The following is a 12,523-nucleotide window of genomic DNA, read 5'->3' as shown; positions in this document are numbered from 1 at the left end:
TATCCTGGTACCAGGGATTTGTTGAGCCTGGAGCTAATATATCTATCTCCCACTACTTTTCTATAGCCATCTGGCCTTACCCCATCACAACGAGAACAATATTATTGTCTCTGCTACCCCCTTACTACCCCCTCAGTTCCAACCTCACCCTTTATTTCAGAATCTTACCATTTTCCTCTATGCTCCACAGCACCAATTCATTCACAACTTCAAGTGACAGTTACTCTCTGCCCAGAACCTTCCAAACCCCTTCAGTTCCCCCCACCCGAGCAGAAACATGCTGTCCGCCCCACTCCATCCAAGGTGTGGCTCTTTATTTAAGCACTTAATAGCTCAGAAATATGGCCCTTGCTCTGAACCCTCATTCACCCAACATTGACAGGCTCAGAACACTCCTTCCCACGCAACCCTCCAGATTTTCCACTTTGCCCCAAAATGCATTCAGTAGGGTTGGAGCCACCCCACTGACACAGCTGTACTGGGCCCAGGCAGAGGCAGCAGAATTGTGCCAACAACCCTATGTTTTGCCATTGTGGGGCTGAATTGAAATTGTCCCACAGAGAATTGCATTCCCTACTTCTTTTGTTCCTCTTCCCTCTGCTGCCTGCAGTCCGTGCTGCAGGGCCAGCAGTCCCCTGGTATACTCCCGAGGGAGTTCCACATCCGCATGCACACGCACACAAAAAAAATTCTTCGCACAGTATTTTGAAATCCTGCAAATTTTATTTCTCAGAAAGGTAGAGGCTCCAGCATGGGCCACTGGCTGCATAGAGGTGGGAGATCATGCTGCAGCTCCTGCCTGGGATATTAACTCAGCAATGAGGTTGCACCTGACCCTGACACAGTTCAAGGGCCGTGCTGGGCCTGCCCCTCCACAACAGGTGTGGATGGGCAGGCTCAGCCCAACAGGATCCAAGTGTGGAGGAGTTGGGGGGGAAGGGGGAGAAGGGAAATCCAGATGTGGATTGAGAGGGTTCCATGTGGGGTAATCTGGGTGCAGGTGGCTCAGTGCAGGGATCTAGGTGCAGTAGGGGGGATCTGGGTGCAGGGCCTAGTTGGGGGGTTCCAAATGCAGGAATAATAGGACTCTGCCGTGGGTCTAGGTGCAGGTGAGTGGGAAGGTGAGGCTCAGCAGGACGCGTTGGGGGGGGTCTAGATGCACATAGGTTAGGTGAACAGTGGAAAAACTCCCCATACAGTGACCCCTCCCCCTGCAGCTGAGGAGTAATGGGAGCAGGAAGCAGGGGAGGGTGCAGAGCTTCCTGCAGCCAGGGGAGATTTGAGGGTGGATCTGACCTAGCCCCCGCTGCTCCATGCAGGGGAAGATGAAGTCCCATCCTCTCCAACCGCCAGCCAAGCCAGGACTAGCAGCTGAGCCCAGCATAGGATAGGAGCCATAGGTTGGGGTGTCCCCAAGCACTGTGTCCCCCCCACCCCCCCTTCTCTCCCCCCACATGGTTATTTATCTCTCTGCCGGCTGCTCTGGGAACCCAAAAACACTGCTGGGGAGGGCTGCATGACCACTCTTGTGGCTTTCCTTTGCTTCCCCATCAGAAAGTTATCTTTGCTTCCCTGCAGAAAAAGAATATCTGCAGGAGACATGAATTCCGCAAGGAGTACTGGTAGCAGCCAGGTGTGCTTCAGCCTCCAGGAGGCTGGCTGCAGCTCTACCAGTGGCAACATGTGTTACTGTAGCAACGCCTGCCTACTCCACTTCTGCCAATAGGCCATCACAGGACCTTCATATTCTGGTTTCTATGCTTTTCTCCCTGTCATCTCACCCAATTTAAGCTTTGGCCTCCATACCATGATCCTGCACAATCTTTGCTACAGGGATAAGAAGGCTTCTGAGTATCAGCAGTGCTACACTACAGCCTGGTGCTATTCAGGTTTTTGCAGTGCAGCTGGGCAAGTTCCCAAGCTACGAGATTTGAATAAATCAATGCTGTGACAACAAATAGAACCAGCAATCAGTCCACCGATGCACAGATGTGACAGTTAAATAAAAGTCAACATTTACCTGCAAATATCATATGATAAATAGGACAATCACACTTGATTTTTATCAAGAATAGATGAAAGCAGCCTCATGTAACACTGTTGGAAAGCACTGGTTTTTTAATGGCAAGCACTGTAGGGAGACAAAGGGATTAATGGTATACAAAAAGCAGGATAAAGCCAGATGTGACTAGATCCAGTGTGCTTTTTCCTATTGTTGTCCACATCTATACCCAACATCTGCTTAACTATTTTCACTCTTCTCTACACACCCAACACTCTTTCCAACCATCCCCTTCCCATGGAGGGGATGGGGGAGGGAGGAAAACACCTCTCCAATCAAAAGATCCTACTTCAGAGCAAATCTAATTGCCAAGCTTCTTTGTATTATGAAGACTTGATAAAGAATTTTTCTTTAAGTCAAAAGACCCATCCCAAATTCTCAAAGTTAGCCAGCTACTCACGCTGCTAGTTTTTAGGAACATTTTGTTCATCAGTAGGATTGATCCCTACAGGTAGCATGTAATGTTGTGTACGTACTTTATATTACGGATACAAGTTGTCAAATTTCTGTTTCATTAGACTACATAGTAACTGACTTGGAAAAGCATTCACTGTTGCAGAATACATAGTCTCTCCCCTTACAATTAGTTCAAGAAGAGGAAAAAAGGTTATTAGTTTGGTCTTCTCAGAGAGAATCCTCAACAAAATTCAAGGTTAATGAGTATGGCTGAGGAATGGTACGAAAATATCTCAGCAAGTCTTTACAAGTTATGATCTAGTACCAAGAAATTGCCCTGCAGGAACTGGTACACACCTTACTCCAAGAGGAAAGTTTTCTCATGGGTATAGATATATTTCAGACAATACTTATCTTTGGACTGTTAAAGCCAGTCTCTGCAAGCATTGTTACAACATGCATCCTGCTTCAGGTGCAATGCATTAAAAACAAGAGTGTGCCTTGAAACTAAAAGGAGTAGATATGTTGAACCCCATAGTGCACAGTTTGTTGTGAATGCCAAAAATGAAACTGCATAGATCGAAGAATATTTCCCTTAGGAAGCTGGATGTCTAGGTGTATTTATTCCTTTATTCTAGGTTCTGTTGCTAAGGTTATGGATCAGGTTTATCCCAATCCCCCTGCATTAAAACCAGGCCTCCACAGTACTTGGCAAGAAGAAAGGAAGTCTAATCTACCAAATTAATACCAGGCACAGCTTCATGGAGTGACCTACTTTAGCTTTAAGACAATTTGAGACACATGACAAAGAAAGCAATTTTACCATCCATTAACTTTTACCTGTGTTTCCCCTGCTGACAGTTCACTGTCTATTCTAACTGAACCTACTATCTGCAGATCTTACATGGACTCTGGATAACAGTAGTAGTTATCCATTAACACATGAGAGCAGAGTCTGGTTTGGATACACAATGAAAAGTCCTCTAGTTTGTCACTAATATACACAGCCAGTGAGATTTCTCCCTCCAGTTGCAGGCTTAATACTAATGACTGGTTGCACTCAATCACCTACATTATGCTGAGGTCAGACTGAAAGATCAGTATGTTTCTTTCTAGCCTTAAAGTCTGATTTCCTGACCATTGTGTCCAAATTATGCATTGGCTGATGCAGAGGCTCAGGGCAGTACATTGTTTGAGCACTAACTGAGCTCCAGTGAGCTGCCCAGCAAAGCATTTCTATGGAGAGCGTGACAAAGTTCCTCCTCTGCCTTGGTGGATCTTGCACTTATTGGCTGATTTGCTCACCTTGGAGCTTCACAGCAGCCCTCAGTTTGGCCGTTTTCATGAACCCATAGTCCAGGTCGACTCCTCCTGTGTCTGACCAGGAGTTGGAAGGATTTGGGGGGAACCCAGGCTCGCCCTCTACTCCGGGTTCCAGCCCAGGGCCCTGTGGAATGCAGCTGTCTAGAGTTGCTTTCTGTCAACTCCCTAGGCTACTTCCCCATGGCCTCCTCCCAACACCTTCTTTATCCTCACCATAGGACCTTCCTCCTGGTGTCTGATAATGCTTGTACACCTCAATCCTCCAACAGTCCGCGTTCTCACTCTCAGCTCTGAGTGCCTCTTGCTCCCAGCTCCTCACACGCACACCACAAACTGAACAGAGCTCCTTTTTAAAACCGAGGTGTTCTGATTAGCCTGCCTTAATTGAGTATAGCAGCTTCGTGATTGGCTGCAGGTGTTCTAATCAGCCTGTCTTAATAGTCTCCAGAAGGTTCCTGATTGTTCTGGAACCGTCCCTGTTACCTTACCCAGGGAAAAGGGACCTACTTAGCCGGGGGCTAATATATCTGCCTTCTATTACTCTCCTATGGCCATCTAGCCCGACCCTGTCACAAAGGCTGACCAGGAAGTGATCATTAGTCTGACGGAACAGGTTCGTCTGGACTGGTAAAGATGACTTACCAATGTATTGACAAGAAATAAAGCTCCAGGAGGAGTGAATGACCAGGAGGCTTTAAGTCCCTTGCAAGGGCACTCAAAAGGACAAAAATTGTCACCTGAACACTTCATACGCATTTAGGTAAAGAACCCTCCAAATACTGAGGACGTTATTCTGTGCCTTGCTTTAGGGCAGAATTTAGGGAAAGAAATAACTTGATTAAATATGGAAAGAGGTAGTCATGCTGATGTGAAAACTATAACAGGTATGGAGAACTGTGAAGAGATATAGCAGAGAAAGGAGCCATGAGTTACCCCACCACCCAGAACGAAGTGACTGCTTCAAGTAACATCACACACAAGGAAAGCATACTGGAGGGCACCAAAGAGAAAAAGAGTGCAAAGTCTGCATACAGGGCTTGCTACCCACCGAGCAAAGTCTGAGATAGACTATAGACTTTAACAACCTAGCCAAAGTGGGATGAGCCCCCCTACACTTGGCAACACTAGTGGACTTCAAGAGTTAATGCCTGTCCCAAACAGGAACTAGCTGAAAACACTATTAATGATATCCAGGAGGAACTAGATCAGAAAGCATAGCCTTTGAGTGCCTGGCAAGTTCTACACCAGTCCACAGGAACAACCCAAGCATGCATCCGATGAAGTGAGCTGTAGTTCACAAAAGCTTATGCTCAAATAAATTTGTTAGTCTCTAAGGTGCCACAAGTACTCCTTTTCTTTTTGAGGATACAGACTAACATGGCTGCTACTGTGAAACCAAGTCCTACAGTAAGGTATGTTGGTGACTATGGGAATTTGTTAGAGTACAGAGGACTCCACTGAAAACAGTTGATGAAACTCCTTCCATAAGCCCGTCCATAAAACAGAGCACCACTGGTCTGGGATGAAGATGGATCTTTAAAGAAGGAGGTTCTGCCTCTCAAAAAGAAGCAAGTGAGAGTTACAGGATCTGCCCATTGCAATGCATAATCTGGCATTGATCCTTCTGGATTGTCCACATCAGATTTGTGGCAGAGAGCATGTGCAAGCATTTGGGAGGCTGGGGGCGGGGGGGTGGTTTGCATATATGTGAACCCTCTCTGCTAGGCTTCTGAAAACAGCCTGAAAACATGCTTTCAGATCAAAGGACCTGGGAAGTATGTTAGCTTTTTTAGTACTTAGTAAAGCCTTGCATAGTACTAAATAATGAGGCAGAACTTTAAAAAAAAAAAAAAAACCTAAGAGGTAATCTGTAGACATAGCTCTGTTCAGACATTGAACACAAGAGGTAAACTAAACATTGTTTGCTGCAAATGGTTTTCCCGGCTCTCGTCATTCCAGCTCTTTACTGTATGGTTCCTTGAAATAAGATTGACCTCCATGGTTAAAACGGGAAGTATATGTAAACTTTATAGGAAAGACTGGTTATCTGTCACCTTTACCAGTTGTTCGTAGGGACAATGGAAACTCAGTTGGTTTCAATTCTATTAGACAAGCCATTCTTTGTACAATAAATGGCATACATTCAGTGATCTAAAACTGCCATGTACTGTTACAGCCTAGTTTCTGTTCTAGTTTTAACTATTGGAACTTTTCTAAATTACTCATTCATAGATAAAGAGAAGTGATAAATTAGTTAAAAAGGAAGTATTTTTCGATTATGAATGAATGACTGGGTCAATATTTCAATTGTCACTTGAAGCTTTCTTGAAATACATTTCTAATAAAGCTGTTTTTAAAAAATATTCACTGTTGTATAGGGAAAGCTATTTGAATAGATGTTAGATTTCATATTAATTTTTCTATTATACCATTAGAGTATGCTGCAGCTGATCAAAGAATCTTACTGTTCTCCTTGGGAAACTATGAAAGGCCGAAAAAAATATTTGCCATAATACTGGGCAAGGGAAGTCAGAAATAAGCTCTATTCACTTGATTCGACCAGTTTTCTCCTTCAAAAGGGCTGTGGAGAAGGATTTTAACATGCTTCACCACATGTATAATTAAGGAGAGCATTTTGTGCTTTTTTAAAATCATAAATTGGGTGGGAGAAAGTCAAGCAAAATGCAGAGCAAGTTTTTCTGGGTTGGGAGTATGCTTTTCAAATTATAGTATATTACAAGTTCAGTCCTTTATGTTCCAACTACCTTTGTAATTAGTTACGTTATTGCAACAAGTAAGATCAACTATGTCACTTACTAGAACCTTCTGGGCTTTTACTGTACAACTGAACTAGTTGTCTACAACTACCAAGTCTGACTAGTCAACTGGAAGACTAACAGAAGGAAGCCCTGAAGAATCAGTTTGAGGCTGAATGGCCAGTAGGCCAACGAATTCGAGCCCCTCATTTCATCAATTCACTCAGTCCCTTTCCTTGCAAATGGAGGATTGTACAAGTTTGTGTTTTGTTCAGTCTAAGCAATGGGGCTCCTATGAAATCCCTTGAGATGAACATGGGGAGTTGCTGAACGGTATCACAAAGTTTTGTACATGTGGTATCGTAAGTTGTTCTCTCTGGCTTTCACAACTTTCCAATGATTTCAATTCTATTTTCACTTAGCAACCTATACATATTTAATCTTAATATCTTTTCCTCACAATATTGCCAGACCCTCCTTCGGGCATTCTTTACTGGATGAGATTTGAAGACATTGAATTGGAATATGGCTAAATCAGAGATTTATAGTTGGGATAGAAATCAGGTTTAACCCTAAAAATGGTGCCCCTCCAGTGTCATGAAAACTGTGCTTTGAAGCTGGTGAGAGCTAGTTGTAGATGTAGTTTGTAATCCAGTTCCTCATTCTCGTAAAGCCCTGTTAGGGACTAATGAACCTACAAACTGGTTTTTGCAAATTTAATTATATCATCATACATCCAAGTGAAAGATGCAAATACTGTACAATTCAGACTCATCCATGTAGCCTCTTGTTTCTACAATAGATTTATGGACACTGAAGATAGAAATCTAGTAGACACGGGCTGTCATATAACCTCTGCCTCCTATTTAGAGGAAAGAGGATAGGGAAGAAGTTATTTAGGGCCAGAGACTCCTCTAGACCACCTGATCAGGTCAACAGCAACCTAAAGTGACTGCCCTCCCACATTTTTTCCTGTAGTCCATGAAAACAGAGCAATTTCCTCAGCTTTAATGCACCAGTATCTGCACTGGCAAAAGCCACCACAAGTAACATTTCTGATGACATTTTCATAAGAGGAAACCCAGACTAAACTAAATAAAAGAGAAGCTTCCAGACTGTTGATACACATTGAGATGCTTGGACTGTTACTGTTCTTGCTTTAACCTTTGTGTAGTTTCCAGCACTCCTGACTGGGTTCAGATCTGTCACATATCTTAGTCACTAACGTTATAAAACTAACCTACTGGAATAATGGTAAAGTTTAATGCCTTGTTTTTAAGGACTCAGTTAGCCTAATAGAAATTCTCTTACCAGAACTTGATGGCAAAACAGCTCTTTGAGGAGATGACATTTTAGTTGCGCACACATTTTTATTTTCACTTCCTCGCCTAGAGCGAAACACAGAAGGCACCACTTTCACCTTGGGGGCAGGTATACTTCTAAGACTGATAGGGACTTCCTTGTGTATATTTTTTCCTTGTGCTGCCCCAGTTTTAGCTGAAGAAACCTGTAAAACACAACGTTATTGTAAGAACAAGTTGTTTCACTGCTAGCTTATAAAGTAGGTGGGGGGCATTTAGCATCAATTACCAGAAAGAAAACTAGTCACAAAGGCAAGTGATTTCAAGTAGGTGCTTGTTATCATTTGGTCCAGGAAAGGAACACACACAGATGAATGTTATCCCCTGCATGTGCATGTACATAATTCATTTTTAGAGGTCACATAATGGGTTGGGATATGAGGGGACACTAAAAATTTCAAATTGGTCATGGATACCTATATTAAAGTCTGTGCCAAAAGAAAAAAAGTGTTGCAACTTAGGTATAATTTAAACCTAATTCTGAATGCCTGATTTGTTTGGGTACAGGTAAGAATCAAGTAGTTTATCTCAAAATAAATTCATGGTAAAGTAGTAGTTCACATGTGGGCTAAAGAACTGAAGGAAATGCAGTTAGTGGCATCCTACAAGTCTTCATGGCTACATTAACATAAAATATTGCCAGTTTGGTCATTTAAGGAAAGTTACTAGCAATCAGAATCTCAATAAGGATACTTACCGAATGTGTTAAAAGAATTATTTACGTAGATCGGTCACACCCAGAGGAGACTATACTTAATGTAACTTGAGGAGTGGATGCGGGGCACATCAAAGAGGTAGCCACTGGCTCAAATTGAATGCCATATTTGTTACTGCACTAGTTTCACCACAGAACTCTCTCATTTTTAACAGGCACAAGCTCAGAAGCTCATAGTGTATAGGAATAGGTATCAAAATGTAAGCACCTAGTCATGCTCCTGCACATTTTGTGGACTTTTGTCCACACTGATTTGATCATACTAAGAGGGGAACCAAACCCACTTTGACTTGAGCCACAGTTCAGATGCATTTCCAGAAATTTGTACTAAAGACGAGATCACTTTCCCCCATGAGAACTTGATTAAAGAAACTCCAGTGCAATATTCCAATTATTCCATCTAAGCAGAGGGAATTTAGTCCAAGGACTTTCAAATCTTAAAATCTTGACAGTGTGATGTATACCTCCCTCAGAAACCATGAGAAATCAAACTTTCAAATTTGTTAAACAGCTAGAATTCTTACTCATAACAGAATATTATTTTAGCCTTGAATTCATCCAAGTGTCAAATGTACTAAACTGCCAGCATATTTTACAGGTGATAAAATCTGTCTCAGTTTAACTGTCTTACTCAAGGCAATAAAGACCAAAGGAATTGAACCATAACGTGGCCATGGGTACAGTATAAGAACCTAAAGGGACAGTAGGTAAAATCCTGGCATTATTGAAGTCAATCGGAATTTTGTCATTGACTTCCATGAGGCCAGGATTTCACCCTAGACCAGAGTTCCTGGCTCCCAGTCAGTTGCTTAGATTACACCTCTCCTGACCTATTCAAAGGGGTGCCTGCTGGCAAATATTACAAAGGAAGACACACACACACACTATCAGTGAGATAATGAAGTCATGACAGCTACATTTTAGACTCGATATTTGTTTAGCTGAGCTAGTGTAACTAGTGACTCTCTTACTTCTAAATAATAAAATTTGCCACCAAAAAAAAAAAAATTATGTGGATGCGTGGTTTAAGTGGCTAGCAAACAACTGAGATGGCAGGATTCCTTTCAAGATTTTCCCTCTCCCTCAGTATTATGGAGGGAGAATTAACTCCATGGTCAAGGTTGTATTGAGATTTACAGATTTTTTTTTAAATATATATCTCAATTTCCATTCATGGCTGTACAATGTACATTTCCAGATTTAACACATGCAAATCAGTTAATTTGAACAGTAGATGCATAAACTTACCAAGGGAACAGGGCGAACTTCAAATGTTTCATTTGCTTGATCTTTTATTAGCTCTTCCATTTCCAAAAGAGTTCCTAAACTGCAATTTTGCCCATTTTCAGCTCCACTCCAGTAGGTGCTTGTGACACAAGGCTGTGCCAAGGACATTGTGCTTTTCGTTTTGTCATTCAATTTCCCTTTTGAGTTCTGTACACATGTTACAACTGCAGCAGAAGCCGAGGAAGATGTTGAATTGGAGGAGCTTGCTTTGTTAATGTCTTCTGGAGTCTGCTTTACTGAAAGTGTTTTTGGAATTTTGTGAGAAGCGTTCTTTGAATGAGTTGTAGCATGTATAACTTGGCTAGGAAACAGCTGTTTATTAAGAGGTTGCTTATGAGGCTTAGTCATTGGTATTTCTGCTTTAGTATCTCTGTCTAAATCACGTTTTTCCCTCAATGCTTTGATGGAAGAGGGCAATTGCCTTGGGGAAGAAACTGGTGAAGGTGATGAGGTGGTAGAGAGTTGAGGGGATCTCGGGGATATTTTTAATGAAGCATTATCTTTTGACTGTAACACAGCTCTGGATATAACTTTTGGCTTCACATTTTTAAAGTTTGGTTTCGGAAAGCTAACAATCTCAGCTTTTCTAGCTTTGGTTATAGTAGAAACAATAGGAGACCGGTTTTTTGGTTTCATTGCAATTTGTTCAGAACTGGTTTTAAGTGAAATCTTTCTATTGCATCCTCTCATTAACGCATCATTCTTTCCCAATTTAAAAGGCCCATCTCCAGCTTCTGCCAAAGCTGAAACAGAAAATTCTGGTTTTTTCAATCCTGTCATAGATGTAGAAATACATGAATCAGGACTGGTTTCACCAGCTGTTGGACTGAAGACCACAAAAGTTGCCTCACATTTCAGCCCAGCTGTAGCAGCCCCTTCTGGCTTTGGTATAGTACTTTCTATTGATTCAGACACTGCAAAATACCCATGTGCATCTTGGAAAGCAGTGTTTTTAGCACAGACATTTTGTTCTTTGGTTGAATGCTCACTCACTTTATCTATCACCTGTTCTTGGTCTGTACTTAGATCAAAACTCTGTATTGGCAGAGCACATAAATCATTTACAGAGTAATTAATTACCATTCTGTTTGGAGATGTGTCAGTTTCAGCATGTTCAGGTGTGCTATGCAAATACTTTTTTGAATCTTTGTCCATATTAAAATGCTCTGGTGACACTGAATTCTTAGAGTGACAATCTACCCATTCACCAACTAGTTTTAAGGACTGAATTTCCATTTCTTGAGACACTCTATTTTGTGGTGCTACATTGACATAATTGGTGCCTTTTAAAGGTTGTTCACTAACCCCTCCAACATCTGGAGAAGGAAGAGGTGGTACTACCCAATCTGAACAATTATTTGATGCTTTTGGGCCCCCTGAAGCTTCCAGCACAGACGAACTAGGAGGTTTTTCAGGGCTACTTGTATCAAAACTTTTTCTCATACACATTTCATCAGAAGAGATGAATGTCAGAGGGAGAAATGCATCTTGGTTTTCACTTCCCATAGTTTCCTCCTGGTTTTTAAACATACCAAGAGATTCATTGACACTAGAGACATCTAATGCCACATGAGCACAACCTACTTCGTTTTCGATTTCAGAGTTTTTGCTCCATTCCAAAGGGGTAACACGCATTGCACAGTTACAGTCAATCTGTCTATAAGGCACTGGTTGCTCAGTACTTTGATTCTGCACTCCTTTTAGGGCAAGGTTCTCTTTTAGGAGGCTGGTTGGTTCCTTTAAGTTATGGTTCAAGACATAAATACAAGCCTGTTCAGTTGCAGAAGACACAAATGTGGCATCAGTATCACGCAATGAAGCCCTCCTACAGATAAATTCATCCCCAGTCTTTTGTAGATCAAGTACTCCAATACATTCCTGGTTTAAAGAAATAGTTGTGAAATCATTTATATCCTTAAAATCCAGGTTATCTTCATGCTCAGCCATTTTATTACATTGACTAGCTGAATTTCCATTTATATTGGTGGTATGATTACTTGAGGGTGGTGTAGTTTTGTTACATGTAAACTTATTTCTATTTTCATTGCTGATAAATAAGGGAGACTGCAAGCCATTCTTTGCCTTATTCTCTGATTTTTCAACATTCATTCTGAGTTTTAATTTTAAACTTTTGTCATCTTATTTTCATTTAAAATTCTAGAAAATCGCAGGTTCTTCTGAGTGTTGGAGAATGCAAAGCTTGACCCCAGAACGGTTCAATTTTGTTATAAGACACTCAAGATGCAGTTCCTCTTGCTTACGTGCTCTTCAAGTATATCCACAAATGTTCTACAACTTAAGCCCCTTATGTATTCTAAAATTAAAAAGACATGAAAGTTAGCTGAACCAGAATACAATACTGGACATTTCATAGGCTGCTTAGCCATCAAAAAATCTGTAATTTTTACAAATGGAAATCCTTTTACCTTAAAAAGTAATCAAATTAAAATGTTCAACAGCCCTACCAGATAAACATTCCAGAGTATCTGCTAACAAAAAGGTAACTTCTTAAACAAGTAAATCTGGATTAAAGCCTTCATTTCCACCCCCCACACAACTCCAGTACCACTCCTACATTTAACGGGGGAGACAAAGTGTCAAGTAGCTGTCCACAATGTGTCAA

General features: G+C 41.6%; 1 protein-coding gene across 1 annotated transcript in view; it reads right to left on the bottom strand.

Annotated features, from left to right (window-relative positions):
* The window catches only part of MTUS1 (microtubule associated scaffold protein 1), a 147,485-nt gene extending 135,476 nt beyond the window's left edge, over window positions 1-12,009 (bottom strand). Inside the window, exons 1-2 of the mRNA XM_077814560.1 lie at window positions 9,862-12,009; window positions 7,849-8,044 (exon numbers count right to left, since the gene is read on the bottom strand). Of these exons, the coding sequence (XP_077670686.1) occupies window positions 7,849-8,044; window positions 9,862-12,009 (2,344 nt within the window). The remainder of the gene's footprint in view (window positions 1-7,848; window positions 8,045-9,861) is intronic.
* Between the last annotated feature and the right edge of the window lie 514 nt (window positions 12,010-12,523).

This window comes from Eretmochelys imbricata, chromosome 4, assembly GCF_965152235.1.
Source record: "Eretmochelys imbricata isolate rEreImb1 chromosome 4, rEreImb1.hap1, whole genome shotgun sequence".
Classification (NCBI taxonomy): Eukaryota; Metazoa; Chordata; order Testudines; family Cheloniidae; genus Eretmochelys; species Eretmochelys imbricata.
This window is presented reverse-complemented; position numbering and strand designations above follow the sequence as displayed.